This window comes from Mixophyes fleayi, chromosome 6 (genome assembly GCF_038048845.1).
Source record: "Mixophyes fleayi isolate aMixFle1 chromosome 6, aMixFle1.hap1, whole genome shotgun sequence".
In the NCBI taxonomy this organism is placed as follows: Eukaryota; Metazoa; Chordata; class Amphibia; order Anura; family Limnodynastidae; genus Mixophyes; species Mixophyes fleayi.
Window position 1 is genome coordinate 171,073,773 of NC_134407.1, and position 25,601 is coordinate 171,099,373.

General features: G+C 42.0%; 1 protein-coding gene across 3 annotated transcripts in view; it reads left to right on the top strand.

The window, feature by feature from the left end:
- Positions 1-25,601, top strand: part of ABI3 (ABI family member 3) — a 57,355-nt gene that overhangs the window by 19,667 nt on the left and 12,087 nt on the right. For 2 of the 3 annotated variants that reach the window (XM_075177194.1, XM_075177192.1), the window contains exons 7-9: positions 5,709-5,816; positions 9,325-9,417; positions 10,187-10,294. In XM_075177194.1, coding sequence (XP_075033295.1) covers positions 5,709-5,816; positions 9,325-9,417; positions 10,187-10,294 — 309 coding nt within the window. The remainder of the gene's footprint in view (positions 1-5,708; positions 5,817-9,324; positions 9,418-10,186; positions 10,295-25,601) is intronic. The other variant, XM_075177195.1, reaches the window with a different exon arrangement.

Sequence of the window (25,601 nt, forward strand, 5' to 3'; positions counted from 1 at the left end):
AACCCAAGAGAGAGGGGGACACTGCACATGGAAGAGGCCCTGGAGTGAGGGCTGCTACAAGAGGCATGGTAGCTGTAGTGTCAGATCCTGAGGCTGAGAGTACACAGAGTGACGTGTCAGAGCACAGGAGACATTATCCCCGCAGAGGAGGGATGAGCTGCAGTTGAGAGGTCTGCTGTTGAAATAGGACATGCACACTTTAACAAACCAATCATTTCAGCGACAGGGCCTACCAAACAACTTTGACTGAAATGATTGGTTTGTTTGGGCCCCCACACCAAAAAAGCTATTCATCTCTCCCTGTACAGACTAAACAGGCTCTACTGAGGCAAGATGTCGTCCTCATCCTCAACCTCTGATTCCTCTCCCCCTACAGTGTGTACTTCCTCCTCATCACACATTATCAATTCGTCCCCGCTGGACTCCACAACCACAGGTCCCTCTGTAGTATCTGGAGGGCAGTGCTGTACTTCATTGAGGAATTGATTATTCATTTTTATAAACATCATTTTTTCAACGTTGTGAGGAAGCAACCTCCTTCGCCGCTCACTGACCAGGTTCCCCGCTGCACTAAAAACTCTTTCCGAGTACACACTGGAGGGGGGACAACTCAGGTAAAATAGAGCCAGTTTGTACAGGGGCTTCCAAACTGCCTTTTTTTCCTGCCAGTAACAATATGGACTGTCTGACATGTCTACTTGGATGGTGTCAGCAAAGTAATCATCCACAATTTTTTCTATTGTGACAGCATCCAATGCAGCGAGAGTAGACATGTCTGCAATGGTTGGCAGGTCCTTCAGTCCGGACCAGATGTTATCAGCATCCCCGCCAGTGCCTCTTTTGGGAAAACTGAGCTTTTTCCTCGCAGCCATAGATGTGGAAGAAAATGAGGGTGGAGCTGTTGGCATGTCACGGTCCTCTTCAGAGGACAATCTCCTGACCAGCAGGTCTTTGCACCGCTGTAGATTTGTGTCCGCCGGAAACAGAGACACAACATACGCTTTAAACCGAGGATCGAGCACGGTGGCCAGAATGTATTCCTCTGACTTTAAAAGAGTGACCACCCTCGGATCCTGGCAAAGCGTACGAAGGGCTACATCCACAAGAGCTACATGCTTGCTGTAATCGCAATGGCTTACCAGCTCCTCCCTCACTTTCTCCAGCTGCTTCTGCAACAGCCTGATCAGGGGAATGACCTGACTCAAGCTGGCAGTGTCGGAACTGACTTCTCGTGTGGCAAGTTCAAATGGCTGCAGAACCTTGCACAACACGGAAATCAGTCTCCACTGCGCTTGACTCAGGCGCATCCCCACTCCTTTGCCTATGTCGTAGGTGGCTGTGTAGGCCTGAATGGCCTTTTGCTGCTCCTCCATCCTCTGCAGCATATAGAGGGTGGAGTTCCAGCGCGTCACAACCTCTTGTTTGAGGTGATGGCAGGGCAGGTTCAAGCTTTTTTGATGTGCCTCTAGTCTGCGGTAGGCACTGGCTGAATGCCGAAAGTGTCCAGCAATTTTGCGGGCCACCGCAAGCATCTCCTGCACACCCCTGTCACTCTTGAGGTAATGCTGCACCACCAAATTAATGGTGTGGGCAAAACATGGGACGTGCTGGAAATTGCCCATATTTAATGCCCGCACAATGTTACTGGCATTGTCTGACACCACAAATCCCCATGAGAGTCTAAGTGGGGTAAGCCACTGGGAGATAATTTCCCTCATTTTCTCTAATATGTTGGCAGCGTTGTGCCTCTTATTAAAGCCTGTAATGCACAATGTTGCCTGCCTTTGCATGAGCAGCCATTTTGTAGATGCTGCTACTGATGCAGCTGTTGCTGTTGCTGCGGAAGGGGATGCATCTACCCAGTGGGCTGTCACAGTCATATAGTCCTTCGTTTGCCCAGAACCACTTGTCCACATGTCCGTGGTTAAGTGGACAGTGGGTACAACCACATTTTTAAGAGCACTGAGGACACTTGATCGTACTTCTCTGTACATTTTTGGTATCGCCTGCCTAGTGAAGTGGAATCTCGAGGGGATTTGGTACCGGGGACACAATACCTCCATCAACCCTCTAAATCCCACTCCACTGATGGCGGACACCGGGCGCACGTCTAACACCAACATTGCAGTTACAGCCGCAGTTATACGCTTTGCAATAGGGTGACTACTATCGTATTTGGTGGTCATGGCAAACGACTGTTGGACGGTCAATTGTTTGGTGAAAGACTTAGCGGTCTTACGACTTCCCCTCTGGGAAGATGACCGACTAACAGCAGCAACAGCAGCAGTGGCAGTAGTAGGCGTACCGCTGCAGGATTCCTCGGATGAATCCCGTATTGAGGAGGACTCAGTCTGGCTGGTGACTTGGGCTGCAGGACTGAATCTGATGGAGATTGTGGAGGAAGTTGACGAGGAGGGTGTTGCTGGTGTGTATCCAACTGGACCACGGGATTTAGGTGTCCCTGTACCGATGAGGGTCCTAGCCCCAGTTCCTGAACTAACCACTGAACTATGAAGGTTATTCAGGTGACGTATAAGGGAGGATGTTCCTAGGTGGGCAAGATCCTTACCCCTGCTTATTTGAGCTTTACATAAGCTACATATTGCCATACATTGGTTGTCTGGATTTGGATAAAAATAACTCCAGACCGAAGAGGTGCATTTTTTGGTCTTCTGACCAGGCATGACGATGGGCTTTTTCATCCCATGGACATCAGCTGTTTCCCCCCCTGGTGCCTCATTTACAATAACCACATCACCATCCTCATCATCAAGTTCCTCCACAGCGCCAGCTACATCATCAATAGCCTCCTCCCGAGCCACCTCTTCCCGTACAGTGATGGGAAGGTCAGGCTTGACAACCACCAACACCCTTGGACTCGCCTTGGGGATTTGTGATAATTTCTCTTTAGAAGGCAGAGTTGTTTGCTGTTTTGTTGCTGACAGCATAACTCTCTTCAATTTTTTGTAGGGGGGGGGAGGAGGAGGAGGGCTAAGATCCGTGGGTGAAGCTGAACCACTAGTCATGAACACGGGCCAGGGCCTAAGCCGTTCCTTGCCACTCCGTGTCGTAAATGGCATATTGGCAACTTTACGTTTCTCCTCAGATGATTTTAAGTTTCTCTTTTTGCTACTTTTTCTTAACTTGGGCTTTTTGGATTTTACATGCCCGGTACTACGAGATTGGGCATCGGGCTTGGAAGACGACGTTGATGGCATTTCATCGTCTATGTCATGACTAGTGGCAGCAGCTTCAGCATTAGGAGGAAGTGGGTCTTGATCTTTCCCTACTTTATCCTCCAAATTTTTGGTCTCCATTATATGTAGCACAAGATACTGCAGAATGTGTGAACTTGGTAATATTGCAGTACCAATGGACTTATAATGCTGGATTGGTTTTGCAAATTTGGTTATAATTATTATATATATTTTTTTTTTTTTTAATTTTTTTTTTTTTTTTACTTTTTTTTTATTTTTTACAAACTTGGGAATAATGGGGAAATAACTATGCCCTTAGAAGCACAGAGCACAGGACACAGCACCACTGGACTGAACAGGACACGGCACAGGACCCAGCAGCACTACGGAACTCAGCAGGACAGAGCACAGGACACAGCACCACTGGACTGATACTGCAGAATGTGTAAACTTTGTAATATTGCAGTACCACTGGACTTTTACTGCTGAATGTGTGAACTTGGTAATATTGCAGTACCAATGGACTTATAATGCTGGATTGGTTTTGCAAATTTGGTTATAATTATTATATATATTTTTTTTTTTTAAATTTTTTATTTTTTTTTACTTTTTTTTTATTTTTTACAAACTTGGGAATAATGGGGAAATAACTATGCCCTTAGAAGCACAGAGCACAGGACACAGCACCACTGGACTGAACAGGACACGGCACAGGACCCAGCAGCACTACGGAACTCAGCAGGACAGAGCACAGGACACAGCACCACTGGACTGATACTGCAGAATGTGTAAACTTTGTAATATTGCAGTACCACTGGACTTTTACTGCTGAATGTGTGAACTTGGTAATATTGCAGTACCAATGGACTTATAATGCTGGATTGGTTTTGCAAATTTGGTTATAATTATTATATATTTTTTTTTTTTTTTAATTTTTTATTTTTTTTTACTTTTTTTTTATTTTTTACAAACTTGGGAATAATGGGGAAATAACTATGCCCTTAGAAGCACAGAGCACAGGACACAGCACCACTGGACTGAACAGGACACGGCACAGGACCCAGCAGCACTACGGAACTCAGCAGGACAGAGCACAGGACACAGCACCACTGGACTGATACTGCAGAATGTGTAAACTTTGTAATATTGCAGTACCACTGGACTTTTACTGCTGAATGTGTGAACTTGGTAATATTGCAGTACCAATGGGCTTATACTGCAGGATTGGTTGTGAAAATTTTGTGGTAATTAAAAAATATTAAAGTAGTTTTTGGTATTTTATAAAAAAAAAAATTTTTTATTTTTTTAAACACAGGGGAATATTGGGGAAATAACTATGCCCTTAGAAGCACAGAGCACAGGACACAGCACCACTGGACTGAACAGGACACAGCACAGGACCCAGCAGCACCACTGACCTCAGAAGGACAGAGCACAGCACACAGCACCACTGGACTGATACTGCAGAACACAGCACAGCACAGCACAGCACAGCACAGCACAGCACAGCACAGCACAGCACAGCACAGAACTAAACAGCACAGAACTAAACAGCACAGAACTAAACAGCACAGAACTAAACAGCACAGAACTAAACAGCACAGAGGACCACCTAACACACCCTCCCTCTACCCTGATCAATGCCCGAGTGAAGATGGCGGCGACTAGCGGGGAATTTATAGGATCCGAGTATCGCGAGATCCGACAACGGGATTATGAGTCAGAGCCTCAGTTTCACTTTTGAATTTGGCGCCAATACCCGGATCTGTCTCGGATCCGACTCGGATCCGCAACGTTCGGGTGGGCTCGGATTTCAGAAATCCGAGCGCGCTCATCCCTAATTCCAGTTCAACATTTCTTTTGTCATTTCATAGAATGACATTCCACACATTATTTGTAATGGCACACACTTTGAAATTAAAGGAAAGAAGAGTGATAGGCAACATAAGCAAGAAGTTTTTAACAGAAACAGTAATGGATCCATGGAACTGTCTCCCAGAATGTAAGAAAATATGGGACATAACTATATTGCTGTTGTTAAGACCCAGAATAGAATGTTTTAAGGAGCCACAGCGCCCCTCAAAATGCAAAAAAAAAAGACATTATAAATGGACCTGTGGGTCATTTTCTGTCATAAAATCTATATTTCTATGTTTCATTGCAAATTCTACATTTCATGGAATTTGCATTCTATATATAGAGCTGGAACAATGGCAGTGTCACTTCATTCTGCTCTGTGGTGTGGTTGAGGCATCATATGGGAAAAGTCCACATAGAACATTATTGATTGGGGGAATTCCACATGGAGCCAATTTACACCAGAGAAGCATTTAAAATTCTGTATCCAACGGATGAATGAGGCGAATATTTTGTGGAACAGTTTTGGAAATTTTGGTAGATCATCTCTAACAATAATTTTACTGAATGTGTTACCTCACTATTGTTTCCATGAACACTTGTCTTCTGTCCGGGTTGTAGCACTGATCTTAAACATCCCCCTTTCTTTTGCAGATTCTCAGTTCCCTATCTGCAAATCTCCACAAAATATTGATGACTCTCCCCCACCTCCTCCTGTCCCTGACTATAAAATGATGAATAGATTAAAGCTGACAGAAAATGGTATGTTCTGTTAGCTATGATTAGTAAAACTGACTTTATCATTGATCGGTGTGAAATTGTCATTTTAGTGTGCATGAAAGTCTTTGTTTTTGTAGTGTGTATAAGCATGTGTCCATTTGTGTGTTTGTGTACCCACAGAAGCGTGTAGACATGATACAAAACTGGCAAGTTATGACATTTCTGAGGTAACTAAGTATTATAAAACATTCATCTTTAACTTTGCAAGTACTGCAAGCCTTTTAACGGACCTCACAAAAGCAAGTGCTGTGGTAATGGTAAAATGGCGCCCTGAAACATAACAATTGTTTCAAAATTTAAAAGAGGTTTTATGTCTAGGTCCCAGACTTTCAAAGTCTTTTATTAAAGTCAACTAATACTATATTAAAGCTGAAAACTAAAGCCCCAGGAAAAAAGTGTAGATATAGAGGGTCTGAGTCATTAAGGAGAGCAAAGCATAAAAAAGGAGTAACTTTGCATCTGGGAAAAACCATGTTGCATTGGAGGGGGAGGTAAATTTAAAATGTGTGGCCAGATTTATAGTTGGGGTAGGGCATGTCTTAAATCAACTTTAAATTTCAGTGTAAAATAAAACTATCAAGTATTTGTGTGCTAGAGGAAAAAACAGCCAGTATATAACTTAAGTGCAAAATAATAAACTAATTTGCACCCCTTGCATTGTAACATGGTTTGTCCCGGAGAACATTTACTACTTTTTTTTGTCTTACTTTCCTTAATGACTCAGGCACAGAAAATCTATGGTTAGAGATATAATAGAGAAAGAGTTTATGACCATAACATGGGCACTTGAAACACTTAAGTGTTGTCTACTGATCTGTAACTTTAGATTGGTATCTGACCCTGCCCCATTCGAGTAACTAGGTGGGTCCTCAGCTTATAGCCTTCCAGTTTCTCAATGAAACAGAGACTTGGAAAAAAACAAGAAAATGCTGATGGACTGTCGAGCATTCATTCCCTGATGTTCATGGTCGCTAGGTATGAGCTTGGGGGTGGATATGTGACAGAGTATTGGTTATTGTTATGGAAGACAGATATTTTGGACCAAGTGTGTTATGTAGGCTTTTCCACTACTAGAAGGAAATTAAAAGCCCAGGGTATTATTAAAGGTTTTATTAGTATACAATGATGCTATTGAACCCTGGGTGGAGTATTCAGAGTTATTGATGCAGCAAACAAGTAGGACTGGGCAAGGATTTTCTTGAGCTTAACTTGACAAAGATGAGGAAAACATCTATTTCATACTTGCCAACTTTGGTATCATGATCTCCGGGAGGGAACGCCATCATGTGGGCGTGGCCATGTAATGTTTCATAAATGAGGCTATGTGCCACAGATTGCATACTGGATCCACTAGATTGCAATAGGAAAAGTGCTTAGTGGGATTATATGATCCAGTTACATGTGTGCAATGTTTGCTGAGTTGCCAGTAGGTTGCCAGTAGGTTGTTTGAGTATAGAAAGAGAATAAATGTAAGTTTTTGTGTGCACTGTGTAGAGGGGTGCTTATTAGGTATACTATACTAGGAAGGTAAAAGAAGGTGAATAAGCTGGTGAGTTTTAGGGAACACTTGAAGATTTGGAGGTTAGAGAAAAGTCTTGAATAACAGAGAAGATTCCACAGAGTGAGTGAGACCACAAAAGTGTCCTGTAACCTGGAAAGGGGGTAAGTAATGAGTGTGGATGAGAGACACAGATCTTGGGCAGAGCATTGGGGTCAGATTGGGAGATATTTTGAGATGAGTTAAGAGTTGTATGTTGCTGTGGTTTTGTGTATGGCTGTTTATATTAGCAAAAGTATTTTATATTGGATTCTGTAAAGTACAGGCAACCAATATAGTAACTTTCACGATGGAGCAAGAGTGAAAGGTTTTGCAGGGAAAAGTAGCCTAGCCGCTGCATTTAAAATAGCTTATAGTGGTGACAGTATTGTTAGTGAAAAATTAGCAAGAAGGGAATTGCAATTGCCAATCCAGGAGATTGAGTGCATCCCTATTACAGAGATGTATCTTAGATGTGTCTAACAGGATTTGGAACCAGATTAGATGTGGGGAACAAAGGACAGTTTTTGGGTCAAAGATGACACCTAGGGAATACTTGAACGCTTGTCATTTTGACAAAAGAAGTAGGAATGTCAGGTAGGTAGTTTCTGTTAACACTTGGGAAGATTATTATCTCAACTTTTTGAAAAATTGAGTTTGAGGTGGCAAGAGGACATCAAAGATGACGAGGGATTTGGTTAGGATAGATAATTTGGGTGTCAGTCGCATGTAGTTGATATTGAAATCCAAAGAAATTTATTTATTTTCCCAAAGAGTTGGTATACATAAAGAACAGTAAAGGCTCTTTAACCAGCTTTGTGGAACCCCAACTGATAAAGAAGCCAAAAGAGGTTGATCCATGGGAACAAACACTGTAGGAGAGGTAGGATGAGAACTAGGATAGGACAGTGTCCTGAAAACTTAATGGACCATAGTTATTGAAGAAATTGAAGCTAAAAAGCAGATGGATATTTCATGAAGTAAATACAGACTTGCATATTATTGAAAATCTGTGGTGAGATCTTAAACATACAGGGGTTCATGTTAAGGTGAGGTCAAAATGAGTTTTTGGCGTCTAGCATGTTTTTTTCCATCTCAGCACTAGTTTCGGAATCAGTGCTTTGTGCTATGCGCACAAGTAAAAAAACGTATTCTACGCCAAAAAGCAAATTACTTTCAACTTAACATGAACTCCATAGTACATGTAAGAAGAGCTAACAATAGAGCAAGAATAGAAATACTGTTAGCCAGTAGAAAGATCTCCAGCCTTCCTGTTATCCCCTGCGTTAATTTATGTAAGTGGACTCTACGCATGCTCGACCCTATCAGATGCGCTGTACCGACATGATTTAAATAGTAAATTGCCTGGTTAATTCATCTGTCATTGCTGATAGCTAATGGGGCAAAGTGTGATTAATAGTAAATAGACCCTTTGCTTTCTCTACTGTTGCCTTGTCATCACTCTAACCCTACTAACTGTAACTTTGCACAAAACTCCTGGGGACACCTGAGTAGCAATGACCACACTGAGCGCTACATATCATAGTATTTGAACAGGTAGGGGGTCTGTAGCTAATGGATGACTGAACATAGTAGCAATAGTACATAGGTTCTGTGGTGATGGATAGGAGCTGGCAAACAGTAAATGTGTGGGTACTTGTAAGTGTGTCTGGATGTAAAGTGTGTGACGTTTCTGTATGATGCAAGTGTTCAAGAAGTTAAGATCTATACTAGGGATACTCTGTGCGTAGAGTTTTGCTATTGTGCTTTACTATATAAATTATGTTAGGTCAAGCTACAGTAAAACAAAAAAATGACTAAAAACTAACAAGATCTTTGATAAAACTGATGATGAATGTAAGATCTGGCTTTAATAGTTAACCATGTAAATAAAAAGTACAGTGATACCTCTCATGTGATTATTCACTAATTGTTGTCTCCTTTCTTTTGCAGGTTCTCCATTCCCCATGCGCACATATACACAATATATTGGTGATTCTCTCCCTCCACCCCCTGCTCCTGATTATGAATGGGCAACAGAGAATGGTATGTCAGAGAACTTATATATATATATATGTGTTTGCGTGGGTTTCCTCCAGGTGCTCCGGTTTCCTCCCACACTCCAGAAACATGCTTGTAGGCTAATTGGCTTCTGTTTATTGACCCTAGTCTGTCTCTTTGTCTGTGCGTATGTATGTTAGGGAATTTAGACTGTAAGCTCTAATGGGGCAGGGACTGATGTGAATTATCAAAGGTTCTCTCTACAGCGCTGCAGAATATTCCCTACAACACAACCACACACACATGCATTCATTTTTGCTAGAAATTAAACAACCAGTATGCCTTTGCCGTGTAAGACTAAACAGGAGAACCTGTAGGTAACAAAGACTTGGGCTTTCAGTTCCGTTAATTAAAAAAAAACAAATAACAATCAAAAGATAAATGTAAAAAAATTGTCAGTAATTCATAATTGAAAAAATGCCTTATTTTAGATAGTAAAGCATTTTTTTCATCCTGAAATGGCAATAGCAGAAGAAGGATTTAGGTGGTGCATGTAGGAATATTAACGTCTGTGGGTGACCTCTTAATGTACAGGGTGGAGCACTATCTCTACCATAAACATCTGTTTTTGCCAGAGATAGTGCTTTATAATAAATAAATAAATAATAAATAATAAATAAACCAGACAATTCTACAGATTATTTATTTTACAGGCTGTTATACTGTTACAATCCAGTTGTTGTGTAATGGACTTTCTGGGACCTCACTTTTGCTTATTTATTAACTTCTAATTGTCTTCTCCTTTCTTCTGCAGGTTCTCAGTTCTCCGTATGCACATATGCACAAAATATTGATGATTCTCTTCCTCCACCTCCTGTTCCTGATTATGAAGTAACAGATACATTTTGGCCAATAGAGAATGGTATGTCAGATTACCGAATATGTGTGCCAGTAAATATATATATGTAGTTTATTCAACATATTGGAAGTCATTACCAAAGCACAAATTACATTCTGCGCTGTCAGTAGTCCGAAGATTGGGGGGAGGACATGGACAGAATGAGGGTTTTCCTTGCACTTGGCACCCGTGTGCCAAGTGCAAAAATGAGATTTCCTTTTAGAGTAATAATTTAACTGAAAGGTGACATTTTTTCTGGAGATTCTTTGAGGTATATTTACTAACCTGCGGGTTTAAAAAAGTGGAGATGTTGCCTATAGCAACCAATCAGATTCTAGTTTTCATTTACTTAGTACATTTTACAAAATGACAGTGGCACCAGGGGAGGGCTGGCAGATTTTAGCCCGGGGGGCAAGACTTGACTATTTTCAATGGCAAAAAATGAAGGTGGCCCAGTGAACCAGCCCAAGGTAGCCCACTATGGGACCGGTCTGGGGGGCAAATGCCCTCCTGCCGCCCAGTGGCACACAGCCACTTCTACTCTGCAGATTAGATTTTGTGCTATCCTATTAATAGGCATTTTGTGACTTTTAGTGGCACAAGCATCATACTTTTTTCCCAATGTAAAGCAAATCTTCATACACACAAAGTGCATAGGCAATAAATGCATTCTCTATGTCACCTTACTACTGTGAAAAATGTAACACATAAATGAGGCTGAACTGAGCAATATTTTAAGAGAAACATGAAAATTTTTAATTTAATGAAAGGGGTGGAGTTATATTGGTAGGTGATTGAATTTTGATGTAAAATTTTTTACTTTTGCACTGTGTGCATCTTGAAATTGTTCCACCATAGGCACACACCTAGGTGCACTGCTAAGTTGCAAAGGTGCCTCACAAAAGCAGAGGGTAAGTGTGCACCTCGATGCATGCAGGGGCGGTGCAAGGTTTCACGGCTCCCTAGGCAAAATTTCAAATCAAATTTCCTTTATTGGTCCAATTAACACGTTGTAGGCAGTCAAAAGACAAAATGTCAAAGTGCTTCTGAAACTGGTCCCATAGCCTATAATGCAGATATTATTACTACTCTCAGGTGAATACAAAAACAGTGGTGTATTTCCAATTACATCACACTGGGCTCCACTTCATCACACTGCTGCACCCTTCATCCCAATGGCACCCCTTCATCACACTGCTGCCCCCTACATCCCAATGGCACCCCTTCATCACAATGTCCCCCTCCATCACACTGCTGCTCCCTGTATCACACTGTCACCCCTCCATCACACACTGTCACCCCTCCATCACAATATCCACGCCCACCCCCTCATCAAACTGTCTCCCGCCCCCCTGTATCAAACTGCCCTCTTCCCCTCCAGCACTCCATTCTTTATTTACCTGGGCTTTTCTTCAGGCAGTTGCTCCTCACTGGCACTATCGGGACGTAATGATGATGTCATGCCTGACAGGCAGTCGGTGGAGGGAGGAGGGACAGTGTGTTCCATCAGTAGTGTGCAGGGATGGGGGGCATGATCAGTCACCAGACACCCCCCCCTTCCCCATGAATCTAAAGCTGTGCCTGACTACAGTGGCGCCCCCCAGAGCCCGGTGCCCTAGGCAGCTGCTTAATAGTAGAGCAGGGCCTGGATGTGTGCTTCACAAACCATCCAAGTGCAACAGTAAAGAATCAAAGTGTTTTGCAGCACACCTGGAGTGCAACTTTTACCTACCTTCACTGATGTTTTCATCACTGTTCTGACCTTTTGCAAGATACAAAAAACAGTAGCAACATAAACAGCATTTAAATACAAACCCTTTGCTATATGCTTTGATGCCACTAGATGGCATTGAAATGATAAACTGTAACCCAAGCATTTACAATAGTAAATTTCAAACACAACCACAAGGGGTCAGTATGTGAAACAATGATTATATTTTAAATAAATAATATGAATGTTAATCATGCAAGCATTACATATTATTATTTTTACTATTATTTTATTATTAATATTGTTATCTTTTATTTATAACTTTCCACAAGGCTTCCACAGTGCGGTAAATAGGGGGTTAAGAACATACAACAAAATTACATAAGTACATACAGATAAGAACAATGGGTACAGATAAGCAGAGTAATAAAAGCATGAATGCAATTAACAGAACAAATCCCATGGTATACAAAAACAATTCAGCACTCTGCAGGCACAGAGTGGTCCTGGGTATTTTAAGGAATGCAACTTGCACATTTTATTTAATCAAGGTACATACCTATATGTAATTAAACAATTAGGGTTCATCAGTGTGATTTTTTGTGGTTGTTGTTGTTAATATTTTTAAGTAATTCCCTGTAGCTTAACTACTTCACCATTGATCACTAGATAAAATAACTTCTGCCACTTTAATTTCTATTATTTTATTATGCAATTTTATTTCTATTATTTTTATGCAATTGGAAAATTGTGCTCTTAACTGGTTAACTGGTTATTTTTAGTTGCAAGATACATGAGCTCATAATAACGTCTTCAAATGCCGCCACATCTTGGTATGATCAAAGCGCTTCTATATACTCCTTAAGCATATCTTGACGCGGCAGCATGCTAGACATGTCAGTAACCACCATCAACTTGATCACGTTGATGATGATGACAGGCGTTTTAAATAAATTTTTAAAAAGTTATTTAAAATAATTCATGCAACCCCTCCCCTTCTCATAACCTGGTCTGGTTACAGCTAATGCAGGGAGAGAATAAGTGTGGGGTTCCTCTGCAAAAGCTGCAAACAGCATCATGCTATGACCATCTGTGTCAGTCACACAAATAGCAGAGTCATAGTGGCAGGGCTGCCATCAGGGGGGTACGGGGGGTACTGTTTTACTGGGCCTGGGCTCACCAGGGGGCCCGGTACAACAGCGCAACATATACTTACATGGGGGCCCACCGCTGGTCTCCGCTACTGTGTCTTCAGCCTGACTGTCACTGTGACAGCCAGGCACCAGGATGCGATCGCAGGGGTGGAGGATTCATTCCCCCTGCGATCATGTGATCCGGGGGACAAGGGGGGCCCGTACTGGGCATGATTATTTCTGAAGGCGGCCCTGCATAGTGGTACTCAGCTCCAGCCTGTCTAGCAGAGAGCTGATGCTAAATTACATAGCGGTACTTACCACCACTGACCCCCTCCAGGAAAAGAAAGCCCATACTGATAGCACTAAGGCACCTCCCAACACCCCTGGGTAGTTGGTGTAATTGTAAAATGATAAAGCATAGTAATTAAGTCTGTGCCACTACACGCCCCAGCACACCCTGCCAGCTATTAACTGCCTGGGTATTTGGACGTATACAGAAGTTCAAGCACCAGCATGCCCTAGCATCCAGGGACCAGTTAGTCCTGTAGTGCCACATATTAAAATACAAGTAACTAAAAACACACTGCATGACAATGTCCTTTATTTTAAATTCCCTCATTGCCATCTTTATTCCTCAGATAAATCCTTAGGGATCTTCTGTCTATGTTACTTTCTTTCTTCTTTTCTTGCTTCTGTCAATAATCCAATGGTTAAAAGAAAAACTCCTCATAGGCGCAGAGTGACTAGTTCCACTAAAAGCACTCTCTGTCTGTGTCTGTGTGTGAGTGTGTGCCTATATTAGGGAATTTAGACTGTAATCTCCAATGGGGCAGAGACTGATGTGAACGAGTTGTCTGTACAGCGCTGCGGAATTAGTGGCGCTATATAAATAAATGATGTTAATGATGATGATGATGAAGAGGGGTAAGAAGATGTAAGTCAAATGCATGTCTTGTATGCATACACAGTATAGAATGTGTATCATATGTAAATCAACTTAACATACAACAACTTCTAAATTAATTCAATAAGTCAACTGAATAGAATATCATCACGAGAATTAAAAGCTAATTTAGCATGAATGAATTAAATACCCAATAGCGACAGAAGACTATTGTCATAAATCACCCTACTAGTTAAGTTATCAGAAGCTGTTGTAGTTGAGAGTAGAGATGAGCGCACTCGGATTTCGTGAATCCGAGCCCACCCGAACGTTTCCGATCCGAGTCGGATCCGAGACAGATCCGGGTATTGGCGCCAAATGAAAACCTGAAACCGAGGCTCGGAGTCATAATCCCGCTGTCGGATCTCGCGATACTCGGATCCTATAAATTCCCCGCTAGTCGCCGACATCTTCACTCGGGCATTGATCAGGGTAGAGGGAGGGTGTGTTAGGTGGTCCTCTGTCCTGGTAGATCTCATGCTGTGCTGTTTAGTTCTGTGCTGTGCTGTGCTGTGCTGTGCTGTGCTGTGTTCTGCAGTATCAGTCCAGTGGTGCTGTGTGCTGTGCTCTGTCAATTTTGAGTTCAGTGGTGCTGCTGGGTCCTGTGCTGTGTCCTGTTCAGTCCAGTGGTGCTGTGTCCTGTGCTCTGTCCTTCTAAGGGCATAGTTATTTCCCCATAATTCCCAAATTCTAAAAAATTTCAAAAAAAGAAATTATAAAAAAAAAAAAAATATCCCAAAACAATCCTGCAGTATAAGTCCATTGGTATACTGCTATATTACAAAGTTCACTGATTCTGCAGTATAAGTCCAGTGGTACTGCTATATTACAAAGTTCACTGATTCAGCAGTATAAGTCCAGTGGTACTGATATATTACAAAGTTCACTGATTCAGCAGTATAAGTCCAGTGGTACTGATATATTACAAAGTTCACTGATTCAGCAGTATAAGTCCAGTGGTACTGATATATTACAAAGTTCACTGATTCAGCAGTATAAGTCCAGTGGTACTGATATATTACAAAGTTCACTGATTCAGCAGTATAAGTCCAGTGGTACTGCTATTACAAAGTTCACTGATTCAGCAGTATAAGTCCAGTGGTACTGATATATTACAAAGTTCACTAATTCAGCAGTATAAGTCCAGTGGTACTGATATATTACAAAGTTCACTGATTCAGCAGTATAAGTCCAGTGGTACTGATATATTACAAAGTTCACTGATTCAGCAGTATAAGTCCAGTGGTACTGATATATTACAAAGTTCACTGATTCAGCAGTATAAGTCCAGTGGTACTGCTATTACAAAGTTCACTGATTCAGCAGTATAAGTCCAGTGGTACTGATATATTACAAAGTTCACTGATTCAGCAGTATAAGTCCAGTGGTACTGATATATTACAAAGTTCACTGATTCAGCAGTATAAGTCCAGTGGTACTGATATATTACAAAGTTCACTGATTCAGCAGTATAAGTCCAGTGGTACTGATATATTACAAAGTTCACTGATTCAGCAGTATAAGTCCAGTGGTACTGATATATTACAAAGTTCACTGATTCAGCAGTATAAGTCCAGTGGTACTGCTATTACAAAGTTCACTGATTCAGCAGTATAAGTCCAGTGGTACTGATATATTACAAAGTTCACTGATTCAGCAGTATAAGTCCAATGGTACTGCTATTACAAAGTTCACTGATTCAGCAGTATAAGTCCAGTGGTACTGATATATTACAAAGTTCACTGATTCAGCAGTATAAGTCCAGTGGTACTGCTATTATGAAGTTCACTGATTCAGCAGTATAAGTCCAGTGGTACTGATATATTACAAAGTTCACTGATTCAGCAGTATAAGTCCAGTGGTACTGCTATTATAAAGTTCACTGATTCAGCAGTATAAGTCCAGTGGTACTGATATATTACAAAGTTCACTCATTCAGCAGTATATGTCCAGTGGTACTGCTATTACAAAGTTCACTGATTCAGCAGTATAAGTCCAGTGGTACTGATATATTACAAAGTTCACTCATTCAGCAGTATAAGTCCAGTGGTACTGCTATTACAAAGTTCACTGATTCAGCAGTATAAGTCCAGTGGTACTGATATATTACAAAGTTCACTGATTCAGCAGTATAAGTCCAGTGGTACTGATATATTACAAAGTTCACTGATTCAGCAGTATAAGTCCAGTGGTACTGCTATTATAAAGTTCACTGATTCAGCAGTATAAGTCCAGTGGTACTGATATATTACAAAGTTCACTGATTCAGCAGTATAAGTCCAGTGGTACTGCTATTATAAAGTTCACTGATTCAGCAGTATAAGTCCAGTGGTACTGATATATTACAAAGTTCACTCATTCAGCAGTATAAGTCCAGTGGTACTGCTATTACAAAGTTCACTGATTCAGCAGTATAAGTCCAGTGGTACTGATATATTACAAAGTTCACTGATTCAGCAGTATAAGTCCAGTGGTACTGCTATTACAAAGTTCACTGATTCAGCAGTATAAGTCCAGTGGTACTGCTATTACAAAGTTCACTGATTCAGCAGTATAAGTCCAGTGGTACTGATATACAAAGTTCACTGATTCAGCAGTATAAGTCCAGTGGTACTCTCCTGTGCCGCATATAATTTTTAAAGGCTTTGCCGAGTGTGTGTGGCTTAGGGGTACGCTCTCTTGTGCTACATATAATGGAAAACCAAAATTTGGAGGATAAAGTAGGGAAAGATCAAGACCCACTTCCTCCTAATGCTGAAGCTGCTGCCACTAGTCATGACATAGACGATGAAATGCCATCAACGTCGTCTGGCAAGCCCGATGCCCAATCTCCTAGTACAGGGCATGTAAAATCCAAAAAGCCCAAGTTCTCAAAAAATAGCAAAAAGAGATACTTAAAATCATCTGAGGAGAAACGTAAAGTTGGCAATATTCCATTTACGACACGTAGTGGCAAGGAACGGCTTAGGCCCTGGCCCGTGTTCATGACTAGTGGTCCAGCTTCACCCAAGGATCTAAGCCCTCCTCCTCCCCCCCCTACAAAAAATTTAAGAGAGTTATGCTGTCAGCAACAACAACAAAACAGCAAAGAACTCTGCCTTCTAAACAGATGACATCACAAATCCCCAAGGCGAGTCCAAGGGTGTTGGTGGTTGTGAAGCCTGACCTTCCCATCACTGTACGGGAAGAGGTGACTCCATCCAGCATTTGCAGCACGCCCTCTGCATATGCTGGAAGGATCAACCACAGTCCAGTTACAGATTTGGCTAATGAAGGTGTGAATGTTGTACACCGGGAGGAGGATATTGATGTAGCTGGCGCTGAGAAGGATGTTGATGATTATGATGCAGACAGATACCAAATTGCCTTTCTCAATTTCTATTTATATTCTAGATTATATAACGGCTGAATAGTTTTCTATTTTACTCCTAGTGGAGAGGGGATCTGATGCAGACAGATACCAAACTGCCTTTGTCCATTTCTTTGTATATTTGAATTTCTAGTTCTACAGTCTATGCAGGCTGCTTTTTTTATATTCAACTACAAGTGTAGGGCAGGGGGGGGCATAGATAGCCACCAAAGTAACGTGGTCCATTTAATTTCACTTTCTAGCTCCACAGTCTGTGCAGCCTGCTTTTTTTATCTTCAAAGTATTTACAAGCCTTGCAATCTAAATAAACTAGAGGTAGTGACGTGCTAGAACTCCACCCTCTATATGCTGCAGAGGATGGAGGAGCATCAAAAGGCCATTCAAGCCTACACAGCCACCTACGACATAGGAAAAGGAGTGTTGATGCGTCTGAGTCAAGTGCACTGGAGAATGATTTCCGTGTTGTGCAAGGTTCTGCAGCCATTTGAACTTGCCACACGAGAAGTCAGTTCCGACACTGCCAGCTTGAGTCAGGTGATTCCCCTGATCAGGCTTTTGCAGAAGCAGCTGGAGAAAGTGAGGGAGGAGCTGGTACACCATTGCGATTCCACCAAGCATGTAGCTCTTGTGGATGAAGCCCTTCGTACGCTTTGCCAGGATCCGAGGGTGGTCAGTCTTTTAAAGTCAGAGGAATACATTCTGCCCAACATTCTCGATCCTCGGTTTAAAGCATATGTTGTGTCTCTGTTTCCGGCGGACACAAGTCTACAGCGGTGCAAAGACCTGCTGGTCAGGAGATTGTCCTCTGAAGAGGACCGTGACATGCCAACAGCTCCACCCTCATTTTCTTCCACATCTATGGCTGCGAGGAAAAAGCTCAGTTTTCCTAAAAGAGCCGCTGGCGGGGATGCTGATAACATCTGGTCCGGACTGAAGGACCTGCCAACCATTGCAGACATGTCTACTGTCGCTGCATTGGATGCTGTAACAATTGAAAAAATGGTGGAGGATTATTTTGCTGACACCATCCAAATAGACATGTCAGACAGTCCATATTGTTACTGGCAGGAAAAAAAGGCAGTTTGGAAGCCCCTGTACAAACTGGCTCTATTTTACCTGAGTTGTCCCCCTCCAGTGTGTACTCGGAAAGAGTTTTTAGTGCAGCGGGGAACCTGGTCAGTGAGCGGCGAAGAAGGTTGCTTCCGCAGAACGTTGAAAAAATGATGTTCATAAAAATGAATTATCAATTCCTCAATCAAGTACAGCACTTCCCTCCAGATAGTACAGAGGGACCTGTGGTTGTGGAGTCCAGCGGGGACGAATTGATAATGTGTGAGGAGGAGGAAGTACACACTGTAGGGGGAGAGGAATCAGAGGTTGAGGATGAGGACGACATCTTGCCTCAGTAGAGCCTGTTTAGTTTGTACAGGGAGAGATGAATAGCTTTATTGGTGTGGGGGCCCAAACAAACCAATCATTTCAGCCACAGTTGTTTGGTAGGCCCTGTCGCTGAAATGATTAGTTTGTTAAAGTGTGCATGTCCTATTTCAACAACATAAGGGTGGGTGGGAGGGCCCAAGGACAATTCCATCTTGCAACTCTTTTTTTGGCATTATGTGACCATTCAACAGTCGTTTGCCATGTTCAAAAAGTAAAACAAAATGTCAAAAAATTCAAAAAATTTAACTAAAAGTAAAATGCCCTGTCATAATTTAAAACAAGAGGTATTGACGTGCTAGAATTACTGTAGTGTTTATATGTTATAAACTTTACACTTGGAAGTTGGAGGAGGTATTGTGGCCCCGGTACCAAATTTAGTACCGGTGCCACTCCACTATGCAGTCCAGATAGAGGTGTATCAGATATTAAACAATGTTGACTGTTGCTGCAAAATTTTTAAATAATATTGTGGGGAACACTACACTATGCAGTCCATAAACTTTTTTGGTGGAATTCAGACCCGTGGAGGGTTTTTTAATTATATTGTGGCCCCGGTAAAAAATAGTGTACCGGGGCCACCCCACTACGCAGTCAAGAAACTTTTTTTTTGGAATTCAGACCTGTGGAGGGTTTTTTAATTATATTGTAGGGACCACTCCTCTACACAGTCCAGATAAAAAATTTTGGTGCGATTCAGACCCGTGGAGGGTTTTTTAATTATATTGTAGGGACCACTCCTCTACGCAGTCCAGATAAATTTTTTGGTGCGATTCAGACCAGTTCAGGGTTTTTTAATTATATTGTAGGGACCACTCCTCTACGCAGTCCAGATAAATTTTTTGGTGCGATTCAGACCCGTGGAGGGTTTTTTAATTATATTGTAGGGACCACTCCTCTACGCAGTCCAGATAAATTTTTTGGTGCGATTCAGACCAGTTCAGGGTTTTTAAATTATATTGTGGTGACCACTCCTCTACGCAGTCCAGGTACATTTTTTGGTGCAATTCAGACCAGTTGATGGTTTTCTTATTATATTGTGGTGACCACTCCTCTACGCAGTCCAGGTACAATTTTTGGTGTAATTAAGACCAGTTGATGGTTTTCTTATTATATTGTGGGGACCACTCCACTACGCAGTCCAGAAAGATACCTTGTTGCAACGTTTTGGACTAATAACAATATTGTGAGGTGTTCAGAATTAGAGATGGGCGGGTCCGGTTCTCCGAGAACCGAACCCACCCGAACTTTGGGTATCCGAGTACCGAGCTGAGCAGCTTGGTACTCTCCCGCCCATTCCGAATCCAAATCGAGGCCGAACGTCATTGTGACGTCGTCGGATCTCGGGGCTCGGTTCTCGCGATACTTCAACTTTATAAATACACGCCTCCACAGCAATCCATCGCCATTTGACAGAGGGAGAGAGCAGGGTGTAGTCATAGGCTAATTAGAGCAGGGACAGAGAATACAATATTGTTCTTGCAATTGCTCTAACCAAAATCGCTAGTGCAGAGAGGAGGATAGAGGTTTATTATTTTTTCTTCATATTTGGCACTCCCCAGCGCTTTTGGGGTGTCCCCCATAATTGTGCATAAATATTTCTGGCTGTCAAAAGTCATATCTGTCAGCAGTATCTACTAAATAATTTTTAGCACTCCTCAGTGCTTTTGGGGTGTCCTCCCTAATTGTGCATTAATATTTCTGGCTGTCAAAAGTCATATCTGTCAGCAGTATCTACTAAATAATTTGTAGCACTCCTCAGTGCTTTTGGGGTGTCCTCCCTAATTGTGCATTAATATTTCTGGCTGTCAAAAGTCATATCTGTCAGCAGTATCTACTAAATAATTTTTAGCACTCCTCAGTGCTTTTGGGGTGTCCTCCCTAATTGTGCATTAATATTTCTGGCTGTCAAAAGTCATATCTGTCAGCAGTATCTACTAAATAATTTGTAGCACACCTCAGTGCTTTTGGGGTGTCCTCCCTAATTGTGCATTAATATTTCTGGCTGTCAAAAGTCATATCTGTCAGCAGTATCTACTAAATAATTTGTAGCACTCCTCAGTGCTTTTGGAGTGTCCTCCCTAATTGTGCATTAATATTTCTGGCTGTCAAAAGTCATTTCTGTCAGCAGTATCTACTAAATAATTTGTAGCACTCCTCAGTGCTTTTGGGGTGTCCTCCCTAATTGTGCATTAATATTTCTGGCTGTCAAAAGTCATATCTGTCAGCAGTATCTACTAAATAATTTGTAGCACTCCTCAGTGCTTTTGGGGTGTCCTCCCTAATTGTGCATTAATATTTCTGGCTGTCAAAAGTCATATCTGTCAGCAGTATCTACTAAATAATTTTTAGCACTCCTCAGTGCTTTTGGGGTGTCCTCCCTAATTGTGCATTAATATTTCTGGCTGTCAAAAGTCATAACTGTCAGCAGAATCTACTAAATAATTTTTAGCACTCCCCAGTGGTTTGCGCTCAGAATGGATTCAAAGCAGTCCACATATGATCTGAATGAGCAACCAGGTTCTGTCACCAGTCCTGATGTTAGTGTTCCCAGTACGTCATCTGGCCAAGGCGATGTCAAACAACAGAGTGTTTTCAAATTAGTGCAAAAAACAAAAACCAAAAAAAAATTTACTGTATTGAAGCGAAAAAGAAGTGTAACTGAGCAAAAGTTAAGTGACGATAAAAAAAAAATTGCAAGCATGCCATTCTACACACGCAGTGGCAAAGAGAGAATGAGGCCTTCACCTTTGGCTATTAGTGGCAGATCCCAAAAAGTTACCCAGCCTACAATTGGTGCACAACTACTGTTACGCGTCAAAGCCGAGCTGCAAGATAACAGTGAGGCATTACAGGAGAATATTTGCTCTGATTCACAAATGACAACAATCCCTGTGGAGAGTCCATCCAACAGTGGAATGTCTAATCGTGAGCATTCTGCTGATGTGTGCCTTAATAGCCCGAGTGTAGCCGGTGATACCCAAATTGAGGATGCCACTTTGGAATTAGAAGAGGATGAGGGGGAGATTTGTGTAGGCGACAAGGGCGCTAATGAGGATGTTGATGAGGATGAGGTTGTTTGTGTAAGTCCTGCACCAGTGGCAGCAGTTCTGGCACGTGACAAGAAAAAGGCCATTGTCATGCCTGGGCATAAAACAAAAAAATCCACTTCTTATGTGTGGAATTATTTCTACCCAAATCCAGACAACAATTGTATAGCCATTTGTAGTGTATGTGAAGCCACAGTCAGTCGAGGGAGGGACCTTAACAATCTTGGAACCTCGTCTATGTTACGCCATTTAACGAGAGTTCATGGCAAAGTGTTGGGAAAAGCTGAAAGTTTTTCCCAAAAGAATACAAGCACTCCCTCATCAGCTAAGACCCTCCGCTCACCGACATACCGACGGCTACAAAATACACCCACCACACCATCCTCATCAATATCCTCAGTAGCGCTCGGAGTTAGTCCGGCATCCCACTTAAGGCTGGATGACTCCGGCACTATTATTGATTCCTCTGAAGAAAGCGTTAGTCCTGCTGCTGCTGTTGCTGCTGCTGGGGGTGAATCGTCATCCCAGAGGCAGGTTAATAAAATGAGCAGTCCTACATTTCAGCAATTAACTGTGAAACAATCATTTGCGAGGGGAAGCAAATATGATAGCAGTCACCCAGTCGCCAAGCGAATCACAGACGCCATGGCTGCAATGTTAGTGTTAGATCTGCGTCCAATCTCCACAATAAACGCAGCTGGTTTTTCACAGTTAATTGAGGTTTTGTGTCCGCGTTACAGAATTCCATCGCGACACCATTTCTCCCGTAAAGCTATTCCACAACTATACCAAAAAGTGTGTAAAAATGTAGAGATTGCGCTGAAAAATGCCATTCTGCCCACTGTTCACTTAACCACAGATATGTGGACAAGTGGAAGACTATATGACTGTGACAGCCCACTGGGTTGGTCATTCACCTTCACCAGCAGGAACAGCAGCAGCATGTACACCACTACGTAACATTTGTCACAGGCAGGCCACTCTTTGTATCACCGGCTTCACTAACAGGCATACGGCTGACAATTTGTTACGCAAACTGAGAGATGTGATTGATGCATGGCTTATACCACTCGGACTCTCCCCAGGGTATGTCATTTCAGATAACGCCAACAATATAGTGCGAGCATTACAGCTGGGTGATTTCCAACATATTCCCTGTTTTGCTCACACCATCAACTTGGTGGTGCAGAGCTTCCTACGAAATAACCGTGAGGTGCAGGAGATGCTTTCGGTGGCCCGTAAAATTTCAGGCCATTTCAGGCATTCAGCCACAGCATGTAGGAGATTACAGCAGCTCCAAGAGCAGTTTAACTTGCCCTGCCACCAACTTAAGCAAGAGGTGGTAACTCGGTGGAATTCCACCCTGTACATGCTTCAGAGGATGGAGGAACAGCGCAAAGCCATCCAAGCATATTGCACAAGTCATGACATTGGGAAAGGAGGGGGGATGTATTTCACTCTTGCACAGTGGGGAATCCTTTCAGTGCTGTGCAAGGTGCTGAAACCATTTGAAGTTGTGACATGTGAGGTCAGTGCAGACTCTGCTAGTTTGAGCCAAGTCATTCCTTTAATTAGACTATTGGAAAAGCAGCTTGAGAAAATGAAGGAGGAGCTGAAAGCAAGCAATTCAGCAAAGTATGTTGGCCTTGTCGATCAAGTACTTAATTCGCTTCACAATGATCCTCGAGTTATTAAGATCTTGAACTCGGATCAGTACGTTTTGGCCACTGTGCTTGATCCAAGGTTTAAAACCTACATTGAGTCTTTACTTGTAAATGAGCGAGATGTGAACTTTTGCAAGGAGCTATTGCTCAGCAAGTTGGCCGCTGAACTGGGCCTCGGCTTGACGACGTGTCCTCCTTCACTTTCTCAAGCTGTTGCTCGTAAAAAATTAAATTTCCAAAAAAGAAGCAGGGAAGACACAGGGGGCAGACGAGAACAATTTAACATCTGGGCTGGTTTGAAGGATTTTTCAAAAAAATGTGTCACTTTGCCCATAACTCCATCCAATATGAGTAAAAACATGCAAAGGATGGTGGAGGATTACTTTCAAGAGGTAGTTGATATGGAAATGTCAGACAGTCCCTTTCCTTACTGGGACAAAAAGCAGGCCATTTGGAAACCCATGTACAAACTTGCTTTGCAATACCTAAGCTGCCCACCCTCCAGTGTGTACTCTGAACGAGTGTTCGGCACAGCAGGGAACTTAGTCAGTGATCGCCGTAGAAGGTTACTTCCCAAAAATGTGGAGAAAATGATGTTTATAAAAATGAACTACATCTTCCACGAGGAAGGCCTTCACCATCCAAGACATCCAAGCACTGACTGTTCTCTAATGGCGGATTCAAGCGGCGATGAATTGATAGTCTGTGATGATGACGTACACACTGATGAGGGTGAGGATTAAGCTGAAGATGATGCCGATAACATCTTTTTAAAACTTTCTATGTAAGTGTAGGGTGCACTCTACCCCCAAAGAGGAAAGGGACTTGTGGCATTTCCATATCACATACCATCTTGAAAGGCTGCTGTTAGGGCAATTTATCCTTAAGGGTAGGGTGTCATAGACAGAGTGACCCTAAACTGGCTTTGTCCATTTTTCATAATATTGTACAGTCTATAATGGCTGAATTTTTGGGTATTTTATACAAGTGGAGGGGGGCCTAGAGAGACAGAAACCAAACTGGCTTTTTCCATGTCAATTAATATTGTACAGTCTATAATGGCTGAATTTTTTGGTATTTTATACAAGTGGAGGGGGGCCTAGAGAGACAGAGTGACCCCAAACTGTCTTTCTCCATGTCAATTAATATTGTACAGTCTATAATGGCTGAATTTTTTAGTATTTTATACAAGTGGAGGGGGGCCTAGAGAGACAGAAACCAAACTGGCTTTCTCCATGTCAATTAATATTGTACAGTCTATAATGGCTGAATTTTTTGGTATTTTATACAAGTGGAGGGGGGCCTTGAGAGACAGAAACCAAACTGGCTTTTCCCATTTCTTTACATATTTAACTATAAGTGTAGGGTGTAATATACATTCAAAGACGATGGCTGCATTGCCAATATGCATAGATGGAGAGGAAGACAATCTGTTTTGTGTGTAGAATAGGCCTACCAACGAAGAATTAAACTGTTTTTTTGGATGATTTATTACCTCAACAATTAGATTACTTGTCTCTAAAACAGTTGGAGCACTAAATTGGGTTAATTTAGGCCCAAAAACATGGATTTTCCCAAAAAATAGCAAAACAAAACCAAACAAAACCAAAACCAAAACCAAAACACGCAATGGCGGTTTTGCAAAACCAAAACCAAAACCAAAACACAACGGTAATCCAGATCCAAAACCGAATCCAAAACCAAAACACGGGGGTCAGTGACCATCTCTATTCAGAATACACTGTAAATTAGTGGAAATGATTGTTATTGAATGTTATTGAGGTTAATAATAGCGTAGGAGTGAAAATAAGCCCAAAAATTTGATTTTTGAACTTTTTATGCTTTTTTCAAAAAAAATCCGAACCAAAACCTTTCGGCAGGTGTTTTGCGAAACAAATCCGAACCCAAAACCTCAAGAAAATCCGAATCCAAAACACAAAACACGAGACACCAAAAGTCGTCGGTGCACATCCCTAGTTGAGAGCTTCACTTTTTGCACCCCCCCCCCCCCCAGGACTTT